Source organism: Mustela erminea, chromosome 5 (genome assembly GCF_009829155.1).
Source record: "Mustela erminea isolate mMusErm1 chromosome 5, mMusErm1.Pri, whole genome shotgun sequence".
NCBI lineage: Eukaryota > Metazoa > Chordata > Mammalia > Carnivora > Mustelidae > Mustela > Mustela erminea.
In genome coordinates this window covers 68,289,848-68,315,843 of record NC_045618.1, presented here as the reverse complement: position 1 = coordinate 68,315,843, position 25,996 = coordinate 68,289,848, and the positions used below count along the sequence as shown (strand labels likewise).

The 25,996-nt window shown below is 39.2% G+C and overlaps 1 protein-coding gene across 3 annotated transcripts in view; it reads right to left on the bottom strand.

The window, feature by feature from the left end:
- SLC12A1 (solute carrier family 12 member 1) overlaps positions 1 to 25,950 on the bottom strand; it is an 85,820-nt gene extending 59,870 nt beyond the window's left edge. Inside the window, exons 1-8 of one of the 3 annotated variants that reach the window (XM_032343634.1) lie at positions 25,520 to 25,950; positions 13,994 to 14,128; positions 13,763 to 13,838; positions 8,286 to 8,381; positions 5,107 to 5,246; positions 3,899 to 4,009; positions 1,841 to 1,952; positions 90 to 217 (exon numbers count right to left, since the gene is read on the bottom strand). In XM_032343634.1, the coding sequence (XP_032199525.1) occupies positions 90 to 217; positions 1,841 to 1,952; positions 3,899 to 4,009; positions 5,107 to 5,246; positions 8,286 to 8,381; positions 13,763 to 13,838; positions 13,994 to 14,128; positions 25,520 to 25,939 (1,218 nt within the window). In that variant the 5' untranslated portion in view covers positions 25,940 to 25,950. Of the gene's footprint in view, positions 1 to 89; positions 218 to 1,840; positions 1,953 to 3,898; positions 4,010 to 5,106; positions 5,247 to 7,686; positions 7,783 to 8,285; positions 8,382 to 8,913; positions 9,010 to 13,762; positions 13,839 to 13,993; positions 14,129 to 25,519 lie in introns of those variants that run through there. The other 2 variants (XM_032343635.1, XM_032343636.1) reach the window with 2 other exon arrangements.
- Positions 25,951 to 25,996: the final 46 nt, after the last annotated feature.

Sequence of the window (25,996 nt, the reverse complement as noted above, 5' to 3'; positions counted from 1 at the left end):
TATGGTCACTGTTGACTTCTATAGCTTGCGCTGCTCACCAATGGCACCACCACTTCCCAGGATTACAAAAGCAGAGGAAAACGACATACCTCCAAGTCTCCTGAGATATTGGCACCAGCAAGAATCCCAGTAGCTGCTGGGAAAAAAATGGCAAAGACAGAGAAGAAGCCTTCCCCTTTTGTGAAGCTTGGCCCAAAGTTTTCCGCAAATATTGACGCTGCAACACAAATAATGAGAACATTATCTTGTAGACTTTCTTTACAGAAAAGGAGATAGAGTTTCCTTTAGCTTCTATCAATGTATCATGCAAATGGGTCCCTATATTCTAAATGGGATGAATCTGAAGATGTTGCTATACTCCTGATGAACCTCATGTTAGTATTTGCTAAGAGTCAGTATATGTATCGCAGGGTTTTAGATTTCTAGGATATAACTCTGAAAAAGTTTTTGTGCCAACAGAGACCCAGGCCTCCAGATATTTTTGAATCTAAAAGACTGAAAAAGAGGCAAAAGGTGAATTTTTCTCATGACCATGCTGTCATATTCCCAAGTATACCACACATGTACACTGCCTTGTACGTACACAACTCATTTCTTACGTGCATTAATATTCTAACCAAACACAGCTTTTCTATGCTTTTTTTTTTTAATTGTACGGGGTGGGTGAAACTATCTTAAAATTTGGCTACTTATGTTCTAACCTTCCCACTCCTTGCTCCCAGAGATTAGATCTTAAATTCTATGTCAAATTGTCATACGTAGCAAGGAACTTTAGTCATAAAATAATACTATCCCATAGGGGTCTCAACAAATTACTTAAATGAGAAGGGAAAAATGCAGAAGAAAAACAGAAAAGAAGGGAAGAAAAACAACAAACAAAAGATCTAGGATGATGCAGAAACAAGGAAAAAAAATTAAGTCATGAGAAAAAGTACAGCAGGAGCTAGAAGGAGGGAAAAGAATAGAAAGGAAAAGGATGTTAATATGCAAAAAAAACCCAAGACAAACTTTATAAAGAAAAAGAATCAAGAAGAAAGAGGTGATCTGATACCAAAAGGAAACAGACACTAGTGACTGAATAAATGATGAACGGAAATCTATTTTAAATCTCAGCAGTGGATTCTTGAGCAAGCTAGAGTGGAAAGCTAGGAAGGTGTGCAGAGGTGGAGGAGAATTTCATGCTTTGTGACATTCCCTCAGGATGTTATGCCAACTCCTACAATATTTTGTGCTCGCAAACCTGACAGTGATGCTTAACTAGGTAATGCTATAGATAAGCAAGATGCAAAAAAGTTCAGCAGGGGGGGCACCTGGCTGGCTCAGTAGGTGGCGCGTACAACTCTTGATCTCGGGTTGTGAGTTCCAGCCCCACAATGGGTATAAAGATTGCTTAAAAATAAAGTCTTTTTTAAAAAAAGTCTAGCAGGAAAATGATTATGTTATTATTAGGGTTCTCAGGGGTTGAACAAACTGTCTGAACGATGTTCTCTTTCCTTGCATATACAATTCTATTTCTACTATTTGATGGCAACAACAATTTGTCCCATACTTGAAGGTTTTCAAAGCACTTTTGCATCCACTATCTTATTGACTTCTCAACAATCCCCTCAGGAAGTTGCTATCACTCACACTACCTCAGGCAAATTTGTTAGGTGGCCAGTCTCGCTGGCAAGCAGTAGGATTAAGACTCACTCTGGATCTCCTGAGTCTAACTAATCCCAGGCTCCTCCCTGGATCACACTGGGATTCTAATGGCTGATGCGGGGGTTATAAGGGTAGATGGATGGAGGCAGGCAGTGGAGAACCATTGATTGCAAAGCAACTCATTTGTAACACGTACCTTGGTAGTTAAAGAAACCTCTGGACTTCTTCTCATTGTTGGACGGAATAACGGTTCCAATGAAGAAGTTTGCAATAGCAATGAGGAGAATGACCAGGAGTATCACCTGAGCCTAGAATGGCAAAGTGAAAGGAGGCCAGCTTAGAATGAACAACTTTTTATACAGTTATAAAAGTCATGTCCGCAGAAAGTCCACTGGACCAAGACTACGTGGTTATTCTGATTAGAACTACTATCCAGAGTCGGTAATAGTGTTCTCTTACAGAATGGCATCTTAACAAGACTTATCTGACCTGAGTGTGGAAGTTACATTTTCAATGGCGGCATGTGCGTGGGCACGTGAAGGTGACATTTCAAAAACATTCCAAGTTCTATGTGAGTAACTTACTGCAGTGCCCTCAGGAATATAAATGGAGCCCAGAGTTTTATTGCTGATAGCGTATTTCTTTTCTAGGCAGAGTGCCTATGGATTCTTTCCTTTCCCAGTGCTAAATGCAACAGAAGTTGCATTAATAACACAAAATTCATAGAGTTCTGAGATGCCTTGTACACTTGATGTCGGACTGCCTGTGTGTGCCCAGCACAAGTGGTTTGCACGGTTGACCAACTGAATTGTCTGTCTTTGTCCCCCTTCTCTCCCTGCTGACGTTTCAAGGGTCTATTGGCTTGGCATTCCTATATGCCGTTCCCTCTGTAGGGAATACACTTCTCCCTATGCTTTGTGTAACTATTTCCTTCTTCTCATCCTTTAAGTCTTAGTTACTTCCTCTGAGAGGACTTTCTTGACCGCTGAATCTAAATAATAACAGCTAACATTCATGGAGGGCTTACAATAACAGACAGATTTCACTTTATCAATATTTTTTAGATAAATAGTACCACCAATAACTATACGAAGTAGGTAATATTGTTATCATCATTTAAAAGGTAAAGACCCTGAGGTACAGAGAGATTAGGCACCTTTCTCAAGGTCATACATTACAAGGTCATACAATATAAACCAGATTCAAATCTAGGTGCTGCGGCAACAAAGCCAGAGCTATAAACCTACCCTCTATCACCATGAAACTACATTGCCTCCCTCAGGGAACAAAGTCATTGTAAGTAGATGCCCCATATTTTGTATCTTAGTACCCTGTTTATTTCCTTTAAAGCATGTTCACAATTTACCGTTTTATATTTACTTGTTTATCTACTTGATCATTACTCATATCCCCACAGACCATATGTTCAACTAGGGCCAGGATTGTGCCTGTTTGGGTCACCACTGAATATCCAGTACCTAGCAGAATGCCCAGCACCTAATAATCACTGAATTAATTTTGGTTTGATGTGTGAATACATAATCCACAAACAAATGCTGTGTAGGAATGCTTCTCATTGTCTTATGAAGGTGGGTGGGTTTGGCCACTTTTCAATCTCTGGAAATCTCCTTAAGTCTAGGTACGGTATCTCCAGGGACTTAAGACCAGTTGCAATTATATCAGTAACTGGAGAGTTATAAATCAGACAAAAGACATGCTCCTATCATTCAGAAATTTACTGTATTACTACTAGTTAAATCCACCCAGTGTCTAGTTCCAGGACTTACTCCCAAAATACTGTATCTTGGAGGAGAATGATAGTTGCTGCCTCTATGCCCTTCTCCCATCACATGTGAGAGAAGCCCATTTCCGTTGGGCCTCAGCACCCAGGTCAGCTGGAAAATGAGACACCAGGGGTGGGACTGGGAGACACAGGTTTCCAGCATGGACTGTTGCTACGACCGTAAGGGGCCTGGGTGTGAAGATGGCAGCAACCATGGTGTCTCTGTCAAGGTGATGACAGCACAAAGAAGGAAAAAGTGCAGGCCTGATCACGTGACACAGGAGCGGGAAGTCATGACTGCCTGGACCTCGTGTGTTTGGAGGGCTTGGATTTCCCTCCAGTGCTAACCTGCAGCTTCTGCCAGAGCAAGTAATAATAACAATTCTTTTTGAATATGGGGTTTGTTCTATTCCCGCAATTTGGTCAAGACCTCAGCAGCAGTGGTTGATAACATCATTTTGAGAAAATCACCTTTGCTTCCCATTCCATTCCAGCTACTGAAATTCCTAAGAGAATCACCACTGTGATGGAGCCTATTATCCGGATGTCATTGGTGGGATCCACCATCATTGAATTGCTCTCCTGGAACAGAAACAAAATTCGTGAAAATGGTTAGAGATGGAGGTGTTTTTTTTTGTTTTGTTTTTTTTGCCTGTATGTTGTATTGTAGAATTGAATAGTAAGAAGAAATACTATGCACTAACGACCATATAGGATCATGGAAAAACAAGCTGTTCCTAAACCAGAGATTAACATTATTTTGTCCTATAATAATAGGCAATTGATAGCCAAGGTTGGAAGTTGGAAATTCTAGATGCTCATTCTAGTCACAGCTTCTAAAGCTATTGCAGCACTGAGATAAGTATGGGTACCTGTAAACATATGGTTTTGTTTCAGAAGAATGACTACTTTTGTGTCTCAAGGGGAATCTTAGAGAAATAAAAACGAGTGATTTTCAATGTGAATATTGGAAAATAAGCATTATTCAATTAAATAACAAACTCCATAAACCAGATAACACATTTCTTGAAGATCACGTAACTTATGAACTGTATAATCCACCCATTTTCTCATCTAATTTTCAAATAAAGGTACTGCTACTAATTGAATTCAATGAATGCTATCACTACCATGAAAGAACTAGAAGTTAGTTCACCTACCAGCTAGTTAACACTCTCAAAGACAGACCGACTAGATGGTGTACTTAAACTAGGAAATGCTTAGTTTTCTGCAGTGAGTTGTTCTAATGTTTGAACTGTCTTTCATTTGGAAATCAATACCCATGGTAGTAATATTGCTGCTGATAACAGCATCCATTATTTATCTTTTGTTTCATGTTTTACACAGTGTTTCATGTATATTATCTGTTCTGTACCACATTTCTATGAAATCTATAGAACAGTATTATTAACCCATATGATAGATTTGAGAAACAATGTTCAGATGAATGGAGGGACTGGCTGTTTCTCTGAGAAATCTCTCAGCTGATCAATATGAGAGCCAGGATTTCAAGTTCTGATGCCAAGCCTAAAGCTCCTTCAACTATATCCAACTTCTGCCTTCTACAGAATAAATCTATTTCCTCTCATTCTGCCATAATGATATCCCCTAGTGCCCTGAAAAGGCAACTTGAACTGAATTATCTTATGTGGCTGAAGTAAAGAGAAACTTTTAATTACCTTAAGAAGATCTACCACTGTTTCAGCAAATCCCACCACATACATGGCAACAGCCACGGCATTGGCAAAAGCAAAGATCAAGCCTATAGACCCACCGAACTCGGGCCCTAAGCTTCTGGAAATAAGATAGTAGGCCCCACCTAAAACAAAAAATGAACATGCTTTACTCTAAGGAAGTGCTAAGGGATTTAGTTTCTATGACCAAATAATTTTGAATAATTGTTTAAAGATTTTATTTATTTATTTGACAGACAGAGATCACAAGGAGGGGCGGTAAGCAGGCTCCCCACTGAGCAGAAAGCCCAATGCGGGGCTCGATCCCAGGACCCTGGGATCATGACCTGAGCCGAAGGCAGAGGCTTAACCCACTGAGCCACCCAGGTGCCCCAATTTTGAATAATTTTTATTCTGTTAAAAATATTGCAACTTCTCAATGATTTTGAGAATCTTGTATCACTTTAATGAATAAGCTAGCCATCCTTTCTTTGTACTCTGTGAACTATAATAGAACACAGTAGAATTATCCTGATTTAGTAAATTCTGATTTACCAAAAGCCAATTATATTCAAATTGTATACAAATAAGACTACAGCAAACTTTACTAAAACAAAATACCTTGCCTTCTAAAAAAAAATTCATTGGTGAGTTCAAATCAGTAATGTAACCAAAGTAAAGTTTTATATTTGAAATTTCCCGGAGCAGGCAGGCTTAGGCAGAAAATGAAGTAAGTGAAGTTTATCATTGCTATTCTAACTTCCTTACTGGTGTACTTTTCTTGTATGTATTTGCTGCATTAAAAGGTGTCTGTTTATAGGTCCCCTGGGTGGTACTGTTAGTTGAGCACCAACTCTTGGTTTTGGCTCAGGTCCTGGTCTCAGGGTGGTGGAATTAAACCCAATGTTGGGCTCTGCTCTCAGCTCAGAGTCTGCTAAAATTCCTCTCTCCCTCTGCTCCTCCACCATGAAATAAATAAATTAATCTTTTAAAAGGGGGGGGGTATCTGATTATCCACTCTATAAACTGGAATTGGTTCTCTATGTTTTTAGGTCAAGAAGGCATGATTATTGCCAAATACCCATATGAGTATGGGGGTGGCAAAAGGGAAGAAAGGTAGGTTTGGAACAATCACTTCTCCTTTGAACCTTGAAAAGATCATTAAATATGTGTCTATGAACTTCTTTCTGTACACATGAAAGACTGAGCTGCTCTGGTTACTCCTAGAGGGTAGTGAGAACAGGTAAAAAAAGACTAGGTGTAGAGAGGCCTAGGTAGCTAGAAGCTCTGACAGACTGTAGGAAACTAATGACTTCCTGTACTGAGCTAGTCTTGGAGGTGGGCAGAAGTGGTAGGGGAAAGACACTGAGGGGCGCCTGGCTGGCTCAGTCATCAGGCTCCCTGCTCCGAGGTAAACCTGCTTTCCCTCTCCTTGTCCTCTGCTTGTGTTCCCTCTCTCGCTGTGTCTCTCTCTGTCAAATAAACAAATAAAATCTTAAACAAGCAAAGAAAAAAAAAAAAAAGGAAATAAAGAAAGACACTGGACAAATATATCTTAAAACAAAACAAAAACCTATCTTTTTAACTTTTTTTAAATTTATTTGACAGAGATCACAAGTGTGCAGAGAGGTGGGGGGGGCGGTGAGCTGGGGAAGCAGGCTCCCTGCTGAGCAGAGAGCCGAATGCAGGGCTTGACCTGAGCCAAAGGCAGAGGCTTTAGCCCACTGAGCCACCCAGGCACCCCCAAAACCTATCTTTTAAGGAAAAGGAATTTCCTCCACTGTAGTAACTCCTCTGGGTTAAAGGGTCAAAGCTCTCTTTGGAAATGTAACCAATTATCTGGGTGGAGTGAATCACTTCCTTTGTCTAGAGGTCCTTTAAATAACTTGGCGAGCCAGTTACTTTGGCTTGGTCAAAAGGAGAGAGGGGCAGGGGAAGCTGTGAGTGGGGCTGTGTTTGTGGGAGGGAGGGTGCTCTTAAAAGGCCCTGGGTAGGGAAACCTGGATAAGGTCCCCAAGTTGCAGCCCCAGGAGCCAAATAGAATGGGAGGGGGAAGACAGGAATTAGAAGCAATGATAAACCTCGCCCTCTTCATTTTAGGCCTGCTTTTTCCTGGATGATTTAAAGGTAACTCTTTTTTCTGTTTAGTTGTTTCTGTTTTCTTCTGAAGGATCTTTTCAGGCCTGGGGCCACTGGGAATGTCCTGTTGGGCAGAACTCAGGGCTTACTAAACCGGAAGTGTCGGCTGGGGTGCTGAGTGGGCCTGGGAGAGGGCCAGCCGGGCCCAGCTAAGGCACCAAGAAACCATGTATTTTACTGTAATTATTTATGCCTTCTTTCTAGACACCTAGTCACTCTCTATAAACATGTTTAATCACAGGAAACGGGTCAAAGAAAACCTTCTGGAGATCTCTTAATTTTAGTTGAGAGAATTTTGCCTTGATGTTTACATTTGGGTTAGTTCGTTTTACTTTAAAACTTTGGGGACTAATTATGAATATGAAAAATTTCCTTCCAACATTAAACCAACTGTAGACTTTACTCCGTAAGCCAAGCTTGTCGTCATAAGTAAATGAATTGACTTACCTCCTCTTACTACTCCATTTGTGCAAATAGCGGACATAGAAATACCTGTGAGTGTTGTCACCACCACACTCAGGCCGATGATGATGACTCCGAGACCTGCAAAATCCCCCAAGAAAGGAGTTTGGCTCCAGTAGGTCAAGAGGTCACCAGCAACTGGAGGAGGCAGCAGTCTGCGTCCTGTCACAGTAGGGTCTGTCTCCCCATGAAATAACCTGAAATGTTCTAAAAGATCCCAGTCCGTGAAGGTCTCGGAAGCACCTGCAATGTACTAAACTTTAAAGCTGAAGCCACGTCCAGGAATCATTTCCCCAGAAACACCGGCAAGAGGCTTGCCGACTGGCCTGAAAAACAAAACATTCGTCGGAGGAATCTGAGCACCTGGAAACTATGAGTTGCAGATGGGCCCGCGAGGTCCATTAGAGGCAATCCCTCCGCTGAGTGGCAGGGACCAGGACTGAGCTCACGGTACCTTAGGTTTCCTTCTGCATCTGGCGTCAAGAACAGTGGGCTCCTTGCTTGCTCCAGTCAAAAAGAAATATATAAAAACTTTTCCTACCCGTGGCAAGCGATGAGGACATTAGGTATCTTAGAAATGTTACCTCCACGAACAAACCCGTTAGTCGCTATTGCAGAAGTTGACAACCCGGTAATAGAAGTTACCATGGTGGAAAGAAGAATTATGAGAACTCCAAGACCTGTTAGCAATGAAAGATAAAAGACAGTACATTTTACTTTCCTTACTTGGGTTCCCTATTGCTGCAAACTACACTGCCTCTGATGTAAGTTTTCAAGTCCACGCCTTGGGCCCCAGTGGAGTTGCTTTCTACTCGGGAGAAACAGGCTTGCCTGGCATAAAGATCAAGTCCGAGGCCTGCTCATTACGATGAAGGATGGCTTCCAAAAGTAAACACAATCTAAAAGGTGCCCTGGAAAGGAAAAGTTGACTTATGCTGGTGTCCTGGGAAAGAAACTACCCCGGCTGTGGAAAGAGAAAACATGACATTTGACTTTCTCTCTTGCTCTAGAGGAACCTGCGTGAGAGAGTTGGGGGTTTGACAAAGGTTAAATCCTTCCCCGTTTTTCTTGCATCTGTCTTGCCTGGAGGAGGAAAAAAAGGAGCCAACTTGGATTACCTTTGAAAACACTCCAGAAAGGTCAGTGGTGAACTATCTGAGCCTGTGTTGCCTTTACCTTACAAATGATCATGCAGGTCACAAGTCTAATTACCTCCTCTGACATATCCATTTGTGGCAATAGCAGAGGTGGATAAACCAGTGATACCAGTCACTGTCACGGCTAAGCCGATGATAATCACACCAAGACCTCAGTTGAGAGAGGAAAAATAAAGGCAATTAAACAGTGGAACAATCCATTAGATCGTTTACATAAAAGCCAGCACGTCTAGGGTAATCACCAAAGAACCACGTTGAAATGAACAAGTTGGCTGGAAATCACCAGAGTAAATGCTCAGCTTTGAAGTTCTCTGCCTGTAGCAGCACAGATCCTAGAAAAAGAAGAGCTAAGATGTGCAGCAAAAATTGCCCACAATTGAACAACGATGGCTGGTCAAAATTTGACAGAACCCCATTTTTTATGCTGTTCTAGATACCTACAAACATAACAATTGGTCCATCCAATTCCAAGCTGCTCATATAACTGAAGAGTAAATGTTCATCCTTCCAGGTGACTCTCTTTTCATGTCCGTTTGGTTTTGTGGGAGTGCAAAATTACATACAATATAACGAGTTGTTCATCTGGCAGATAAGTAAAGTGCAAAGAATCGAATGGAACTATATTCATTTGTTGGCTACACGACCTCTAGCAAGTTACTTATTTTCTGAGCCAAACATGGCAATAGAATTAGAAAGGAGACACGCGTAAAGTGTCCGACACACTGAGTGGCCCTGCTTTTTTGGCCCATGTCCACAATAGTTACAATAGCTATTGTTTATTGAAAGTCTACTATACATCCAGCCAGGTGTCAGGTAGCAAGAGAAATGCAAGGAACAAATAAAATGAAATGAAAAAAGCTGCCCTCAAGCAACTTACAGCACGGAAGGCCAATGATTCTAGGAGAGAGAAAGTGATAAACCAGGATTCAGAGAAAGGCAAGGCTACTTTCAGTTTCAGGAAGGACACAGTCAGGATGATACTGAAGGGTACCAGAATCTGCTACCCTGAAATGTACCCCTTTAGGAGAAAAATTAGTTTGAGCTAAAGGCAAAAAGAAAAAAGCAGATACTTCCCCCTATTTGCCTAAAAGCAAGACATAAGTTTGTAAAGTGGCTCCATTTTCTCTACAGCAGGAAGAAGTTAAACATCAGAGCCAATTCTAGACCCTTATTAGCTGGAGGAGCACCAGAGGAACCTGCATAACGAACTCTTCTGATTTTCCAGTAGTCCCCCCCACACGTCTGCCTTCCCACAATCTGCCACCACCCTAGAAACTCAGTCCTTGCCCTTTGTCTTGTGACTTCTCTAAGAAAATCTCATACTCTTGTTAAAATGCTATGTAAGCCCGCTCCTTTGAATTACTCATTGCTGAGTCTTTTGTGTGTACACACAATGTGGAACTTAATAAACTTGTGAATGTTTTTCTCTTGTTAGGCTGTCTTTTGCCAGTGTTGCAGAAAGAAGTTTGGGGGCACAGGCACTGAAATCCCCCTGGCTCTAGCCAGAATGCCGTCCCCCTGAGTCTGTTTGACATGCTCCGTAATTGTTGGTGGCAGACTCTCTTGCTCCCTCTTAGATGAGAGGCCGTGATCCCTCTGGCCATGAGAAGGGGGAAGTGGAGGAGAGGAAAGACAGACAGAAATGGAAACAGGGCACTGGAGGCTGCCTCTTTTGAAGCTCCCAGCTGTATCCTGGCTCTAAGAGAAGTCTCGAGGCTACTTCACAGTTTGAAGTGCAGTAGGAAGAGGCTAACTATAAGCCTGAGATGTAAACTTGGACCATATTGCTTTGGACCCTACAAAGTTTGGTGTTGTAAGAAAGAGTTGCACTAAATTCTTCGAATCTGTTGCAAGGGATCATCTCCACATCACCATGTGGTCTCAGTTCTTTGTACCCCTACAGATAATTTCCTCTTATCTTTTGCACACTATTTTGCTTCTGATTTTATTTTGGTGACTTTTGATGTCAAATGTTCAGCTGACCCCAGCAACTTTGCAGAACTATATAGTTCGCATTTCAGGACATTAAACCTACTCTGATTACTTCCTTACCCTTATTTTCCCTTTGCTTCTATTTTACTAACAATTCTTATTTATTCTCTTACATTGTATATATTTCTGTAAAACATTTGAAATCCCAGAACAAACTTTTATACATTTAAACGGCAAGAGATTTACTTTTCTCTCACAATCAAACATAAAATCCCAGGGTAAGAGGCAACTTCTGGAACATTCAGTTTGTAATTTCCTCCAAGAGAGTTGAACCATCTACTTCAGGAAAGACCTGAAGTGTTTATTAAAAATGCCCAGACCCACAGGGTACCTGGGTGGCTCAATCCATTAAGCATCTGCCTACAGGTCAGGTGGGGCCGAGCCCCACGTTGTGCTCACCCTGGAAACTACCTTTCCCTCTGCCTCTGCCTGCTCCTCCCCCTGCTTGTGCTCTCTCTCTCTCAAATAAATATATAAAAAGCTAAAAAAAAAAAAAAAAAAAAAAGTGCCTAGACCCACTGAATTTGAATCTTTCAAAGTGAATCCCAGGATTCTGTGGTTTTGTAACCCAGCTTTCCAGGTCATTCATAGGCACCCCACAGTCTGGAGACTATTGCACTACCCCAGCCTATCTCAATTTGTGTTGCTTAGACAGCAAGGTTCTTTAGCTTTATCTTCAAAGAATTGGTTGGCAAATAATTAATCCAGCTCCTTCATTTTGAGATGAGAAAATGAAACTCATGGAGTATAAATGACTTACTTCAGGTCATACCTGTTTCATGCCTTTCTTCCATGCCTGATGTTTATTAGAAACTATCTTGCCCCAGCCAAAGTCTCTGAGACAGAGAAGAACAATTCAATGGCATTAATGGCTTATTCTACTATTGGCTTTTGGGGAAGAGAGAGCCCAAACTCATGGCCTTAGAGCAGCTACCCAAGGGCTGTAGCTACTGTGACTCGTGGCTCCAGCTTCCTTCTGGCTTCGTTCCCAGGATCTCCTCTAGAAAGTGTATTCAGTCTTTTTCTCCAGACTATCCCCACAACATGGCGAAACTACTTGGATTTGCTTCTTTTCTTACCCAATAAAAGGACTCCACAGGGACCCAGAAGATGACTTAATCAACTCATTTAGCTTTAAGTTCACAGCAAAGGCCAGTAAAACTGAGTAAGGTTGGTGATAAATTTCTACAACTCACTAAAGTCTACTTTCTGAGAACTAAAACAATGACAGACAAACCTTCATTCAAAGGAAAACCCGCTGGACACCCACTTAAAGTAGGATATGACTACTTAAAGAAAAAGTCTTTATTAAAACAATGCTGATATCTGAAAGTAGAATACAGTTTAACAGAAGACAGGGTTCTCCATATTTTACAATTTTATAATAAGCGTGAAACTGAGAAGACTAATGTAAGATCTGATTAAAGTTCAGATTATGGCCCAAACTCGTGGATGTTAAATAAGTTGCATTAGAAAGAATTACTCTTGCCCTTGGCTACGCTCACACCTCCAAACAAAGTAATGTTGCTTGATGATCTCAATAAGTTACTAAACTGCCCTTAAAAAACTAATTTTGCATGAAACCCTGGAGCAAACACTTGGCAATGCTAAGATGCAGATTTTCCATGGAACAGCATACACTTACTTTGGGCCCTGCGGCTGTAAGCATTCATTTGATATGCATCATAAAGCTGGCAAGCAGCCCTTTGTCAGGAACCCAGCAGTTGCCAAACATGAAACGTGGAAACACTATGGGAACTGGTTCCAGTGTTTCAATTTACAGCTCAGCCCTTTCTTGTTGCGAGTTAGTCTGCCGGTGATGCTCAATATGCTTTGAGGGGCAAAGGCAATAAATAAGGACCAAGTACCTTTGAATGTGAATTGAGGTACATTCTGGAGCAGTTATCTAAAAGCGCATTTGAACCTCTATGGTCTTGATACTCATGATTTATAGGTGTTCTCCAAAAGGGATCTATAATGTATTTCCCAAAATATAGAGTAGAACATCATTAATTTTTATCACATTGAACCAGGAACTTTGATAAAACTCAATCAAATTTTTCATATAAATTTTACCAGTATATTCTAGATTTTAAAAAAGTTTGCCACAGGAAATGATATTTTATAAAAGACCATCTTTAAGAACATCAAATAATGGTGTGGAAAGTTGTCAGCATTTGGTGTCAGAAGTGAAGTGTTCTCTGAGTATACGTAGGTGTTTTTCCTTTTGGTAACACAGTGTTTGGCAATAATAGGCACTCAATTGATGTCAAAGGGATGGTGAATTATACATTAAAAAAATCAAATAATCACTCAAAATAATTTCAACATCATGCATTCTCCATTAGAAAAATTAGTAATAGTTATATATCATAGTCATTTTATTTATTATTTTTAAGCCTCTATCTGGCAACATTTTATTAATCTTTGTTTTCTTACCCCAGGTACCTGAAAGTAACACAGTTATTTTCTTTGGAAAATGTTCAACTAATTCAGCATTAACCTGGTCACACTGTTACCACTTTTCCCACAAGCTGTTTTCGATGAGTGAAATGTTGCCAGTAATCATAAGGGAGATACACAAATGTCAGTATGTCCCCAAATATGAATAGTACTACTTCAAATGTATATGTCTCTCTATATCTGTACACCTAAAACTCAAGGGAAAGGTAAAAATATTTGCCTGAGCATTTATCTGGCTAGTGAGCTGGAAAATTCCAGTCTCCCAGAAGTTAACGCTTCACCTTTCCTCTCTGACAAACATCGTCAAAGAGGCAAAGGGAAAGAGCTGGCGCACAGATTATTTCTGTGACCTTCATCTCACATTCAGCGTTCATGGTCAAAACAAGTTGTGTATGGAGTTTATCCCTGACATTGAAAACTATACGCGGGGCATGGGGAAACATGCTTACCAATTCCAGCTTCTCCAACGATCCAGGAGAGGCGAATGAAGAGCATCACACCCCAGATGTTCAGCATGCATCTTACCTGTGGGTTGAAGGAGCATCAAAAGGGATGTGAGACACGAGAGTGGGGCAAAACCCAGCCCTCTCCATAATTCTGGTGTCCAGGCTTTGCTAACCCTGAATCCCCAAGGACACTGAACAAACAGATTTTATTTGGAAACATAGGAGCTTTCTCACCAGCACACCTTTCACCCATCCAAACTTCACAGCACCGGCTTTATCCTCCCCTTCCTTGTTTTCGGCTTCTTCATCTCCAGGCATCCCATCCCCGTTAGCAACCCTGTCAGCGGAACCTGGCGCCACTGCGACGTTCTGCGTTTTTACAGGTAGCAAAAGCATAACATTTGGTCAACACAGGGACCCGTAAAACTTTCAAAAGCAAATCAGAACAACTGACACAAAATTTTAGACACACGCAAAAAAAAGAAACATATTCTAGCATTTGAATAAAATAATAATTTTTTTTTTTTTGCCCTGGGCGCTGATGGGTTTGTTTTGTGAGTGATTTCAGGCACAGCAAGGCTGCATGGGTGGTAAAGGAACTTGGGCAGTTCTACTGGTGAAAATATTACCTTAAAAAACCAGTTAGATTTGGGTACATTTAGAAGACAAAAAGAACAAAGGAGAAAAAAAGAAACTCAAGGCAGGGTGCAAAGCCTATCAAAGTGAATGAGGGTCTTTGAGGCATAGTAGGAAGTTAATCTCATTGACGCAGACACTCTGGACTTCTTTCCATTAACCTCCCTGGGCTTCACTTTATTCACTTAAAATAATGATAATAAAACTTCTCTAATCATCATCTTTAAGAAGATTGAATGAAAGAACACACAAAGCGTTTCTTTAAAAACAAGAAGAAAAGGGTTACAGTTCCAAAGAGATTTAAAGATGCTATCTGGTGACAAGAATGCTGTTCCTGTAGAGGAAGTTTCTTTTACATTTGATATGTCTTTGCCTGAAAATTGCTGGATGTGCTAGTAGTCTTGTACAAAGGGTAAGAAGTCTCGTGACTGACTGACTACTAAAAAGGTAGGTTGAGGGCGCCTGGGTGGCTCAGTGGGTTAAGCCGCTGCCTTCGGCTCAGGTCATGATCTCAGGGTCCTGGGATCGAGTCCCGCATCGGGCTCTCTCCTCAGCAGGGAGCCTGCTTCCCTCTCTCTCTCTGCCTGCCTCTCTGTCTACTTGTGATCTCTGTCAAGTAAATAAATAAAATCTTTAAAAAATAAAAAAATTAAAAAAAAAATAATAAAAAGGTAGGTTGAGTAGAAATAAGGAGTAAGTTGTATAAAAAATGTCAAAAGCTTATTTAGTGGTTTTTTGTGACCTGATTTTGAAGACATTCCTTGTCAGTAGGATAATCTGAATTTAATGGGGGAAGAAAATAGCCCTGTTTCTCTCAAGTAAAGAACAAATCTAATTTCTCTTTTAGATATGACTTTGAATACTTTCAGATGCAGTCACTTAATTTAGCCTATCTGGCACCTACCTGACTCTGGCACCTGAGTTACCCACTGAGTTCCCCAAAACAATCTTATCCAATAAGGGGTGGAAACCACTGGGGATGTCTTTTAGATTCAGCACTTAATTACCATTATTAAAGAACAAGCTTATTCTATTTAAGTGCTCTAAATTAGTTTAAAGCTGGGACAACGTGTTCCCGCATTACTAGTTAAGGAGTCTCAGACAAGGACAATTGTCTCCCCCTCTAAAATGGGACTGGTGTGAAATAAATATTCAGTATTTATTATAAGGACTTTATTTGAAGGTGATCAAAATTCTTGTCCTTACTATGCTCAAGGTTTATTGCTTCTTTGGGCTTTGATGTATCATTAACATACCCACTGTAAGCTGACTCTAATTTGGGCTATTTGCTCCAAGTGACTGACTTCTTGTCTCCATGTTCTTCTACTGCTCTATGTAAATAAGGATTTCCTCCAACTTTGTTTTCCCACAAGATTTTTTTCATACTAGTACGACACTTGGGTAACCAGTGCAATTCAGTTTGGTAAGTCATGGTATATTAACTGGGGGATGTGGGCTACTTCTCCTCAATGCCTGCCAAGAGCCAACCATATAGCAGGTCATCAAAACAGAGTATTGAATCCATAAAGTGGATTTGAAGACCACCTGACCTCTAACCATTTAAGAACAGATGACCTTGTTTCTTATTCATTTTTGCCTCCTATTTCTTTTCTCTTCCATCCCTATTGGGTATTACATTTCTCATGGTTTCCTCTATGTAACCTACATTTGCAAAAGGGAGGGGGAAGAGAATGAATCTCAAGGCCGACCATCTTACTGTTTTTCCAAAAGAACTGGGAGTAAAATTCAGTGAAATGAATAGTTAAAATTTAGTCTTGAATTACCTGAGGAATATCTTAATTTTAAGCATCCCCAGTCCCTATTTGCCCAGAAAATTGAAAACTGACATCATATGTTCACATCAGAGTAAGATACGGATAAAAAGAAGTCCACAGAAATCGAGGCTGAACGAGCAAGGCAGAAACTGATTATCTATACCAGCTAGAGATGCAAGTCATGTGTGTAATTCAAATATTTCCAGTAGCTCCTTCTAAAAAAGTAAAGGGAAATTAAAAAAATAACTTGGGTTCAGATTTGGACCCTCAAGTTTTAAAAATATACTTAACTTTTTTTTTTTTTTTTAGAGATTTTATTTATTTATCAGAGAGAGAGAGAGAGGGAGAGAGAGTGAGCACAGGCAGACAGAATGGCAGACAGAGGCAGAGGGAGAAGCAGGCTCCCTGCCGAGCAAGGATCCCGATGTGGGACTCGATCCCAGGATACTGGGATCATGACCTGAGCCGAAGGCAGCTGCTTAACCAACTGAGCCACCCAGGCGTCCCTATACTTAACTTTTGAACAATATATTCTTAATGTTTGCAATTAATTCATTAGCTATAGTGGCATCCCACCTTGGAGGAGGAACCTGAAAATGGACTGTTTTAATAATATATTTAATAATATATTTTACTTAATAGACTTCTATAAAACATTATCATTTTAACATGAAAGCAATAAAAAAATTGAGACATTTTGCATTGTTTTTCACACTACGCCTTTGAAATCTGGTCTGTAGTTTACACTGATGGCACATCTCAATTTGTACTAGCCACAGTTCAAGGGATCAAGGGCAGCAGGTGGCCAGGGTTATCCTATTGGAGCGCACCTGTCTGTACACTGCAGTCTATTACAGATGGATGAAGCATTTGAGGTTTCTCTCCAGGCAATTAAAAATTCTATTTTTTCTCTGAATGGATTCTATACTCATAAGGCAGCTGAGTGATTCATATGTAACTTTCATTTTCCATAACTAGAAAATCAATTAAAGCACAGAATTGAGGAATGTGTTAAGATGCCCACGAATGTTGAAGAGATTATTTCATTAAGAAATTCAGGGGCGCCTGGGTGGCTCAGTGGGTTAAGGCCTCTGCCTTTGGCTTAGGTCATGATCCCAGGGTCCTGGGATTGAACCCCACATTGGACTCTCTGCTCAGCAGAGAGCCTGCTTCCTCCTCTCTCTCTGCCTGCCTCTCTGCCTACTTGTGATCTCTGCCTGTCAAATAAATAAATAAAAATCTTAAAAAAAAAAAGAAAAGAAATTCATTTATTTGTGGGCGCCTGGGTGGCTCAGTGGGTTAAAACCCCTGCCTTCGGCTCGGGTCATGATCCCAGGGTGCTGGGATCCAGCCCTGCATCGGGCCTCTCTGCTCGGCGGGAGCCTGATTCCCTCCCTTCTCGCTGCCTGCTTCTCTGCCTACTTGTGATCTCTGTCTGTCAAATGAATAAATAAATAATCTTAAACAAAAAAAAAAAAAAAAAAAGAAAGAAAGAAATTCATTTATTTGACTTGGTTTGAGAAAAACTTTTAAAATTGTCAATATTCTAGTTAATCAAGATCTCATGGCCAGACCCTCAACAGCTACTCATTCAGGGAGAAGGCAATTTCCTTTCCCTCAGTTAATTGTAGATCCCATGAGACAGAGCCCCTGGCCACTTGCTTTTTAAAGGCAATCTTGGGAATAAAACCTATGTTTTCTGATTAAACCTAAACTTGAGGGTTTGGTGCAGGAAATTGCTTTGTTCCTGGCTGAACTCCGGAGGTAACTGTGCCCCTTACATCTGGATTAATGGGAATACCAATGATTGTTTAAAAAAAAAAAAAAAAAAACAACAACTTACAAAATAGGCTAAAGGATGAATAAGATATTTAAAATTTCTCCTTAAATGGGCATTTCTATCTGGCAGATGCCTTTCTGAGCACAGTTTAATAGTTCTTCAATTTGTCACTAGGACATCACAATATGAAGCAAAAGGACTATTCTATGAGGGCACATCAGGGAACTCATCATATATGGAAGTTAGTAAGGCCATAATTTTTAAAAACTTCAAAAATAGAGCCAGTGTAGGATGTTCTACTCTTTCTTAGGTGAATATTTTCCATCTCCTAGAGTTTCAAAGTTTTTAATATATTTATGCCATAGAGGGGGAAAACCTTTAAATGTATATTTCTTCTCTTGACTATAAAGGACTGTAGTGAATTTTTAAGTACAGAATCCATTTCCATTGCTTACTCTCTTACAGGAGCTGAAAAATCACTGCACCGTATAATCTAGGAGACTTGGAATCTGGTTTCAGCTATGCAATTAATTCAGGGTGTGTCCTCCAGCAAGTTACTTAACCTTTCCTGGATACTGCCAAAGAGAATAAATCCAAGGGGTTTTCTGAAAATTTTGCTTTGAAATAATTTACTCTAAGGCAAAATCATTTTTCTGTGTTTGTCATCTTCTCTTCTAACATGGCAAAGCAAAACTTGGTTTCACTCTTTAATAGATGTCTCCTTTGTAAGCCCATACAGCAATTATAAAGTCAACTTATCATCAAAGTACTGAAAAGACTGGGTCGAGGGTTTGTGGGCACTTGATGGCTGAGAGTTATAACCAACCAGTGGCTGGCAGGCTTCTGGCTGGTGCATGTTCTTGAGACCAAAGTCTCAAAGACTAAAAGTTTTATGATTGCTGCCTGAAACCAGTTTTTCCCTCATACTTTGGATTAATTTGTTTGTTCACACTCCATTACCATAAATGATGACCCACCACCTTTCGTAAATGTATTTTAAATTGCATAGCTTTAGGGAGTGATTATTTATTTATAGAAAGTTTTACCTGGGCATTAAGTTTTCGAGAAGGTAAAAGGAGATGCATTAGGAAGAAAGAAAGAAAGAGAGAGATAGAGAGAAAGAAAGAAAGATAAATAAATAAATAAATAAATAAAAGCCATTTCTCCCCTCCAATACTGATAAACCAGTGAAGTTTCAATCACGTAAAATCTTTTACTTAATATAAAATGTGTGATTTTTCAGACCTCAGAAAAATGACTGTCATCGAAGAAGAAAGAAATAAATATATTTATTCTTTAAATTCTAACTAGATAATATTTGCTACTATGCATGTTTTTAGGTTTCACCTTTTAATTTCAGGATGGTAGAAATTTTATCCCATCATTGAGAAATAGCTCCATAGATGTTTAGGACTACATGATTCCCTCCCAATTGTTTTAAACTTTCTTTTATTATTGAAATATTTAAATATATGCAGTAGTAGGGAGAATAAATAGATCTCATGTGCCTATCACTCAACTTCAACAATTACCAACATATGGCCAGTATTATTCTACTTAAACCTCTTACAACGCTGGGATTTTTTTTTAAAACCAATCCCAGTAAGGATCAGATAATTCCCAAGGTTCATTTCAGAATGAAAAGCACAAGTCTAATCACATGTCTATATTTTATGATCAATGTTATTATGGTTATACATTACTAGCCCTTTATGATAAAGGGGAGTATTTTAAATTTGGAAAATGAAGGTTTTTTTTTTTTTTTCTTGTTTTAACAGTTACTATAAACCATGCCTCTCAATTACTGCCCATGGTCACAATTTGTAATCACAATATTTTTACTGTACCTGAAAACACATAGTTCACGCACGAATTGACATATTTTTAGTAACTTAGGCCAAAAGGTGGCTACTGTGTGTAATAAAGGGCATAAGAAAACAAAACCAAAAGATTCTTAATATTTTCCACATATACTTCAAAGAAACTTCTACTTTACTTACCATCTATTACTGAATGCTAGAGACTACAGCTAAAACTTCTAACAAATATTAGGATGAGTCTTTAGTTGCAGATTTTCACTCCAACAAATATTTTAGGCCACTGGTCCTTACTGACCTTCAAAGCATTTATTGCCTCAATTTTCATGTCTATTTTATTTGGCTTGGTGATATTTCTAATTTTGGATACCCCTAGTCTGAATGCTAAAGTTCCAAATTTGAACTTCAAAACACTTTAGAAAATATTATTTTCCAGAGAATGCATTTGTACACCTTTGTCTTTTTATAGACTATAAACACTTATACATCTACCCATAACAATGCCGTTTGACATATAAAATAAATTCTGGAGAGTAGATATCAAATCTCTTTAACTGACTTTATACAGCAGCTCTTATAAACAAAAGCTTAATAAATGCTTTTGATGATGACAATGGAAAGGATTGAGACCTACAATTAATTCTATAGGAGAAGCAACATGATCTTTTGTTACAGTCCCCAAGTAAGGAATCAGAATCTCCTGTTCTGCCCATCAGGACTGAAAAGCAATTTCTTCTTTGAGCTTGAATTCCACTATTTCCTATTTCCACTATTTCCTATTCTTCTTCTTCTTATTATTATTATTCCTATCACTATCCACTATTTCCTATTTCCTAATTCCACTATTTACTATTTCCAAAGTGCTATGGGAGAGCAGGCTGAGTATGAAAAGTTCTGAAAAAGAACATGGACTCTAGAGTCAGGCAGACACGGGTTCAACTTATTAGACACATGACCTTGGCTTCTTGACCTTGGAAGTATACTGACTTGAGTTTTTGTTTTCTCTTCTAAAGGATCCATAGGATTTTATAAAACCTTTGCTATCTATAAAATAGCAATAATAACATTAGCTACCCTGAAGTGTTGTTCTAAGGACTGAATGAGAATTTGCCATCTGATACATTAAAAAAGTGTGAGCATCCCATCTGATACATTAAAAAATGCTCAATAAAAAGTTTGTTTTTACACCAGAGCGTGTGTATTGGTTTTTATTCACAAATTACTTTTTCTAATGCTTTTTATTCACAAATTACTTTTTATCGATGATAGCCTAATGGCCCCAATGTGAAGTCACCCCATTGTTTTTATTTTGGAAGAGTTTGTAAATGGTTGGTTTCCCTTAAAATAATAGTTCTATCTTAATTTTTACAGTATTTTATACTTTTCATAGTTTATTTCAATAACATGAGAATGCTGACTTTGATTGAAAGGCTGGATATTTTCCTGTTTTCTATATAATTATATTTTTCTGAAATGCTGGCAACAATGGTGGTTAGTAAGGCTGAAAATGAATTTCATTTTGGTTAGCCCTGTAGTTAGGAACTGTGTACTAAAAGGTAGCCACAGGAGTATACTGGACACTAAAAGTGGAATTATTTTTACAAAGTAAAAATATGAGATTAAACTTGTCAGATGTCCAACGATCATTATACATGTTTTGATATGAAAAGACCTCCAATGTATATTACTTAGTGAAAACAGTAGCATGCAAGGCAATGTGTAAAGTATGTTTCAATATGTGTTTGAAAAAAAATTACAGACAGAAAATTAAATAGATAGGAATAGAGAGACATAGATATATTTGTATGTTTGTATAAGCATAGAAAATTTCTGGGAGGATTTATAAAAACTGCCAGTAATGATTGTCCTACAGAGAATAACTGAAGATCTATCTTAGATAAGAAACATTTATATATATTTTTAGTACTTGTTAAATATGTTATCAGTGCATATTTTACTTTTAAAATAAAAATCAGCTAATATGAAAATTACCATCATTATTATCAACAACCATTTATTGAGTTTCTAACAATTGTAGGCACTGTACTACACTTTGCATACATATAAACTCAAGTATTTACAAACATCCTACAATATCAGTTGAAATTATGTAGCTTGCATAGTATTGCAGAGAAAGTAAAGGATGGAGTCATTATTTTCCTGCTTTTGACTAGTTTTTGGAAATCCATAATTCATAGCCACCCGTATAGGCATTTAGCTCTTTACTACACAGAAAATGAAAAGATTTCTTCAACTCTGATCGCAAATCATCGGGATTACAAGTTTTGTCAATATGTATCACTCCTAGAGTTTCAGTTAAGGTAGAGACTTAAAATAATATCTTTCAAATCTATTTTTCATTTCAACTATAAGGAAAACCTTTCACATTTTTTTTTTCTGACTTGCAAGTTGTAACTGGGATTTGCACAAAATCCAAATAGTCTCTGTCTAAATATGTTCTGTCATGTAGTATGAATGTACGATTCTCATATGGCTTTTTAAAGCATTAGAATCATGGGTACAAAAAAATGTCACTCGGGTGCCTGGGTGGCTCAGTTGGTTAAATGACCTCCAGCTTAGATCATGATCCCGGAGTCCTGGGATCGAGTCCCGCATCGGGCTCCCAGCTCCACGGGGAGTCTGTGTCTCCCTCTGACCTTCTCCCCTCTCATGCTCTCTCTCACTTTCTCTCTCAAATAAATAAATAAAATCTTTAAAAAAAAAAAGTCACTTGTACTATGTCAATTGGTTCCCACTTTTAAATTGTTTAGGTAAACATTATCATTTATAATTTTTTGCATACAAAATCTGTGATGTGTCTGGATATTATTATACAGCATTTGCTCTATTGATCGTTGCTAGTTGTAGTCTGAGGGACCACCATAAAAATGTCAAGGGCCACCAGGAAGGAGCAGCAAGCATAGCTACATTCCACTACAGGTCCTCATCTATTATGCTGTGAAGCAGGGGAAAATAGAATCAAATTCACTAACAAAGAAGAAAGAGATGAATTGAAGAAGGCCTGGATGATTCACGTTTGATATCGAAGGAGAGCACAGAAGTAGAACATGTGGAGAGGTGAACGGGGCCCTACAATTTTAGAAACATTAGAATGTGTATTCCACTGTTGTATTTGAATTCTGCTCCTAGTTTAGCTATGTGGATATTTCCGTATGATTTAATCAAGATGAGTAAGATCTTGGTAAGTAAGGGTTGAATTCATAAAAAGAGTGACTTATTACTATACCTATTCATTGAGAATGATTATTCAGGGCATTGGGCCTAAACCTGATTTTTTTTTTTTTTAAGATTTTTATTTGTTTATTTGACAGAGACAGATCACAAGTAGGCAGAGAGGCAGGCAGAGAGGGGGAAGCAGGCTCCCCGCTGAGCAGAGAGCCCGATTCGGGGCTTGATTCCAGGACCCTGAGATCATGACCAGAGCCGAAGGCAGAGGCTTAACCACTGAGCCACCCAGGCGCCTGTAAACCTGATTTTTTTAAAAAAAGTTATAATTATTTTAGAGAGAGAGAGCACAAGCAAGAGGGGCAGAGAGAGAGGGAGAAAGAATCTCAAGCAGATTCTGCACCAAGAGCAAAAGCCACCACAGGGCTCAGTCTCATGATCCTGAGATTAGGACCTGAGCCTAAACAGAGTGGCATATTTAATGGACTGATATTTAATATTTAATGCCACCCAAGCACCCGGGCCGAAACCTAATTTTTAAACTATTTAATTTGCTACTCCTTTGTAGCTGAGAAAAAAGTGTTTGAGGTCAAGGTTCAGTCCTTTGTCTCATTACATCTTTCCAAAACGAATATGATATCCCAAACAGCTGTGCAATCTGTCAGATACAGCTACTTCATTTCGACCCCGGTCATTCAGATGGCTTTGGAACAACCAACCCGACTATTGTTCCCTGAGAGGTTTTCTCCCCTAACATAAAGATTGCCTTAAACTGTGGCTTTGGGAATTGTAAACAAGCTACATATCACGCTCAGTATCGGTCCAAAGAACAATGCGAGTTTGCTCCATTTCCTTTTTAATGGAATTAGAGTTTTATTTTGTTTTGTTGTAAATTAGGAGAGGAATGTGAGTGAGGATATTTAAATTTTGATGGCAGTTTTGTGAAAGATGCAGGTTTTAAAAATTATCCTGTGTAATGAGGTTGATTATGGTAGGAGAGAATTTCAGGTCTTTTAAAAGTCTCATTTTCCTTCTTCAGAATAAACTGAAACCTCTTTAGAAGGCCCTAAATTTCTTTTTCTGCCCTTTCCGTATCTTGAAAACTTCTCTCCTCTTGCAAACCACTTCTCATTCTTTGCCTTCTCCCCTTTCTCTCTTCTTTCCTCTCTCCTACATGACGCAAAGTGACACCTCAGTCTGATTTCGGGAGCTTCAAATCAACCTCCTTCTCAACATTCTTAATGGGGGCTGCCATTTTTTTCTCACATTGTCACCTTGCTAACATCTTTTGATGAAAATGTCAAATATCCCAGACAAATTCTAAATCTTCTATCTGTAAAGAAACCAGCCTTTCAGCCCAGTGTTTGCCAGTATGGTCCATGGGACAAGTAAGGCTTGGTGGGGAGAAGGGATAAGGGTACAGAGTTCACAGCATAGTCTCCCCTCAGGAAGTCTCTCAGTCTCTGGTAGTAGGATGCAGAGTCAGGGATGCTGGGAATAAGGGGAATAAGTTTTAAAGATGGGTGTCCTTGTGGAAAAAAGAATGAGCAGAAACTAAAGGGAAATCTTCAACTTTATCAGCATCTTTCTTGAGAGCAATATTCTAAGACTCCCCAGAGTGGGTGATCATTTGATTAGAAAAAAAAAATTGTTAAATGAATGAATATGAAAGGAATTGTTTCAGTCAATTTTTTCTTTTACCTCAAAAGCTGTGCAAAAGTAAACTACATTTGGCTATGTGACAGCTAATTATTCTTTTGAGCAAGTAGTTATATCCATAAAGAATGATATTCATTCCAAACCCTGTTCCAGAAGAGCAGAAAGATAAAGTGCTTCAACCTATTTTAGAGCAAGGTATAGAAGAAGAAATCTACTGAGTTTATAACTGATTGCTACAAGATTAGAAAAAGTGCTGCCTCATGCTTCTAGCAGATTTGGGAACTCTGGCTATATTCCTTAAATAATGAAAAGTTTAGCCATGTCTGTTGCTTCTGTACTTAAATTTAATTTAGTTACTTTTACATGCTTAAGAGCATTCAGGAGCCTTAGGCAAAGTTTTGAAGAAGAAGGGATAAAATGCTGAATCTTATAAATCTTTGCTCTCTCTTTAAAGAATATAAAATACCCATGTGCTCCAAAGGCTTGCATCACGGTATGAAGTACAGCAAGGGCCTGTGATTGTTTCTTTTTTTGCAACAGCTGTGGAGGCCTTAATACTAAGGTGAAACCAGCTTAGTATTTAGCTTGACATGTTTAACCAAGTGTGCATTGAGCAGACGATAACGGTAAACAAGATACGACACATTGCCTAACTTTCAGAGCTAATTTTTTCTTTCTCTGTGCTCAGTCCATGAGCATTCGTGAGTCACTTCTGTGCATTTTCTGGTTATCGGGAAGTAAAGGGGCGCTTGGGTGGCTCAGGGGAAGTAGGGACAATCATGTCAGGAAGAAGGGTGGTTCGGAATAGACCTCTCCACCAGACATGGTGACATTCAGTGCGTTCTTAGAGAGCAGGAGATCGCCTGAAGGAGCAAAGGAGGACACTTGCCTGTGCCCTGAAACTTACCTTTGCAAGTTGCTCATGAATCTCAAGCAGGCTGGGTCGGTTGACCTTGGGCCCACTGATGCTACCGGTGTTGCGATAGTACTCAATCTTGGGAACGGCATCCACCGTGTTGTGGCCAAAGGTTTGTAGGTAGTATGTGTTTGTGTGAGAATCATAAGCATGAAAACTGGCATCTGTTTTAGCGTTTTCTCCATTTTGGAGGAAATTGTCATAGCACTCCTGATTCCCAGGCCTAAAGCTGATTCTGAATCTGTTATGGGTTTCATCCCCAAAAGAGGTTTCCTCATAATGTGGAGGGTCGGCATTGTTATCCACAGCTGCGCTGCTTTCATGACTCTCGTTTATGACATTAACTTGAAAGCGATTGCTATTCCCTGGCACTGAATCCAGAAATACATTGGAAGTGTTGTTCAGAGACATCTTCCAAAGTGGATTTTTTGTTTTTGTTTTTGTTTTTTGGACTAGGCTGTCTACTTT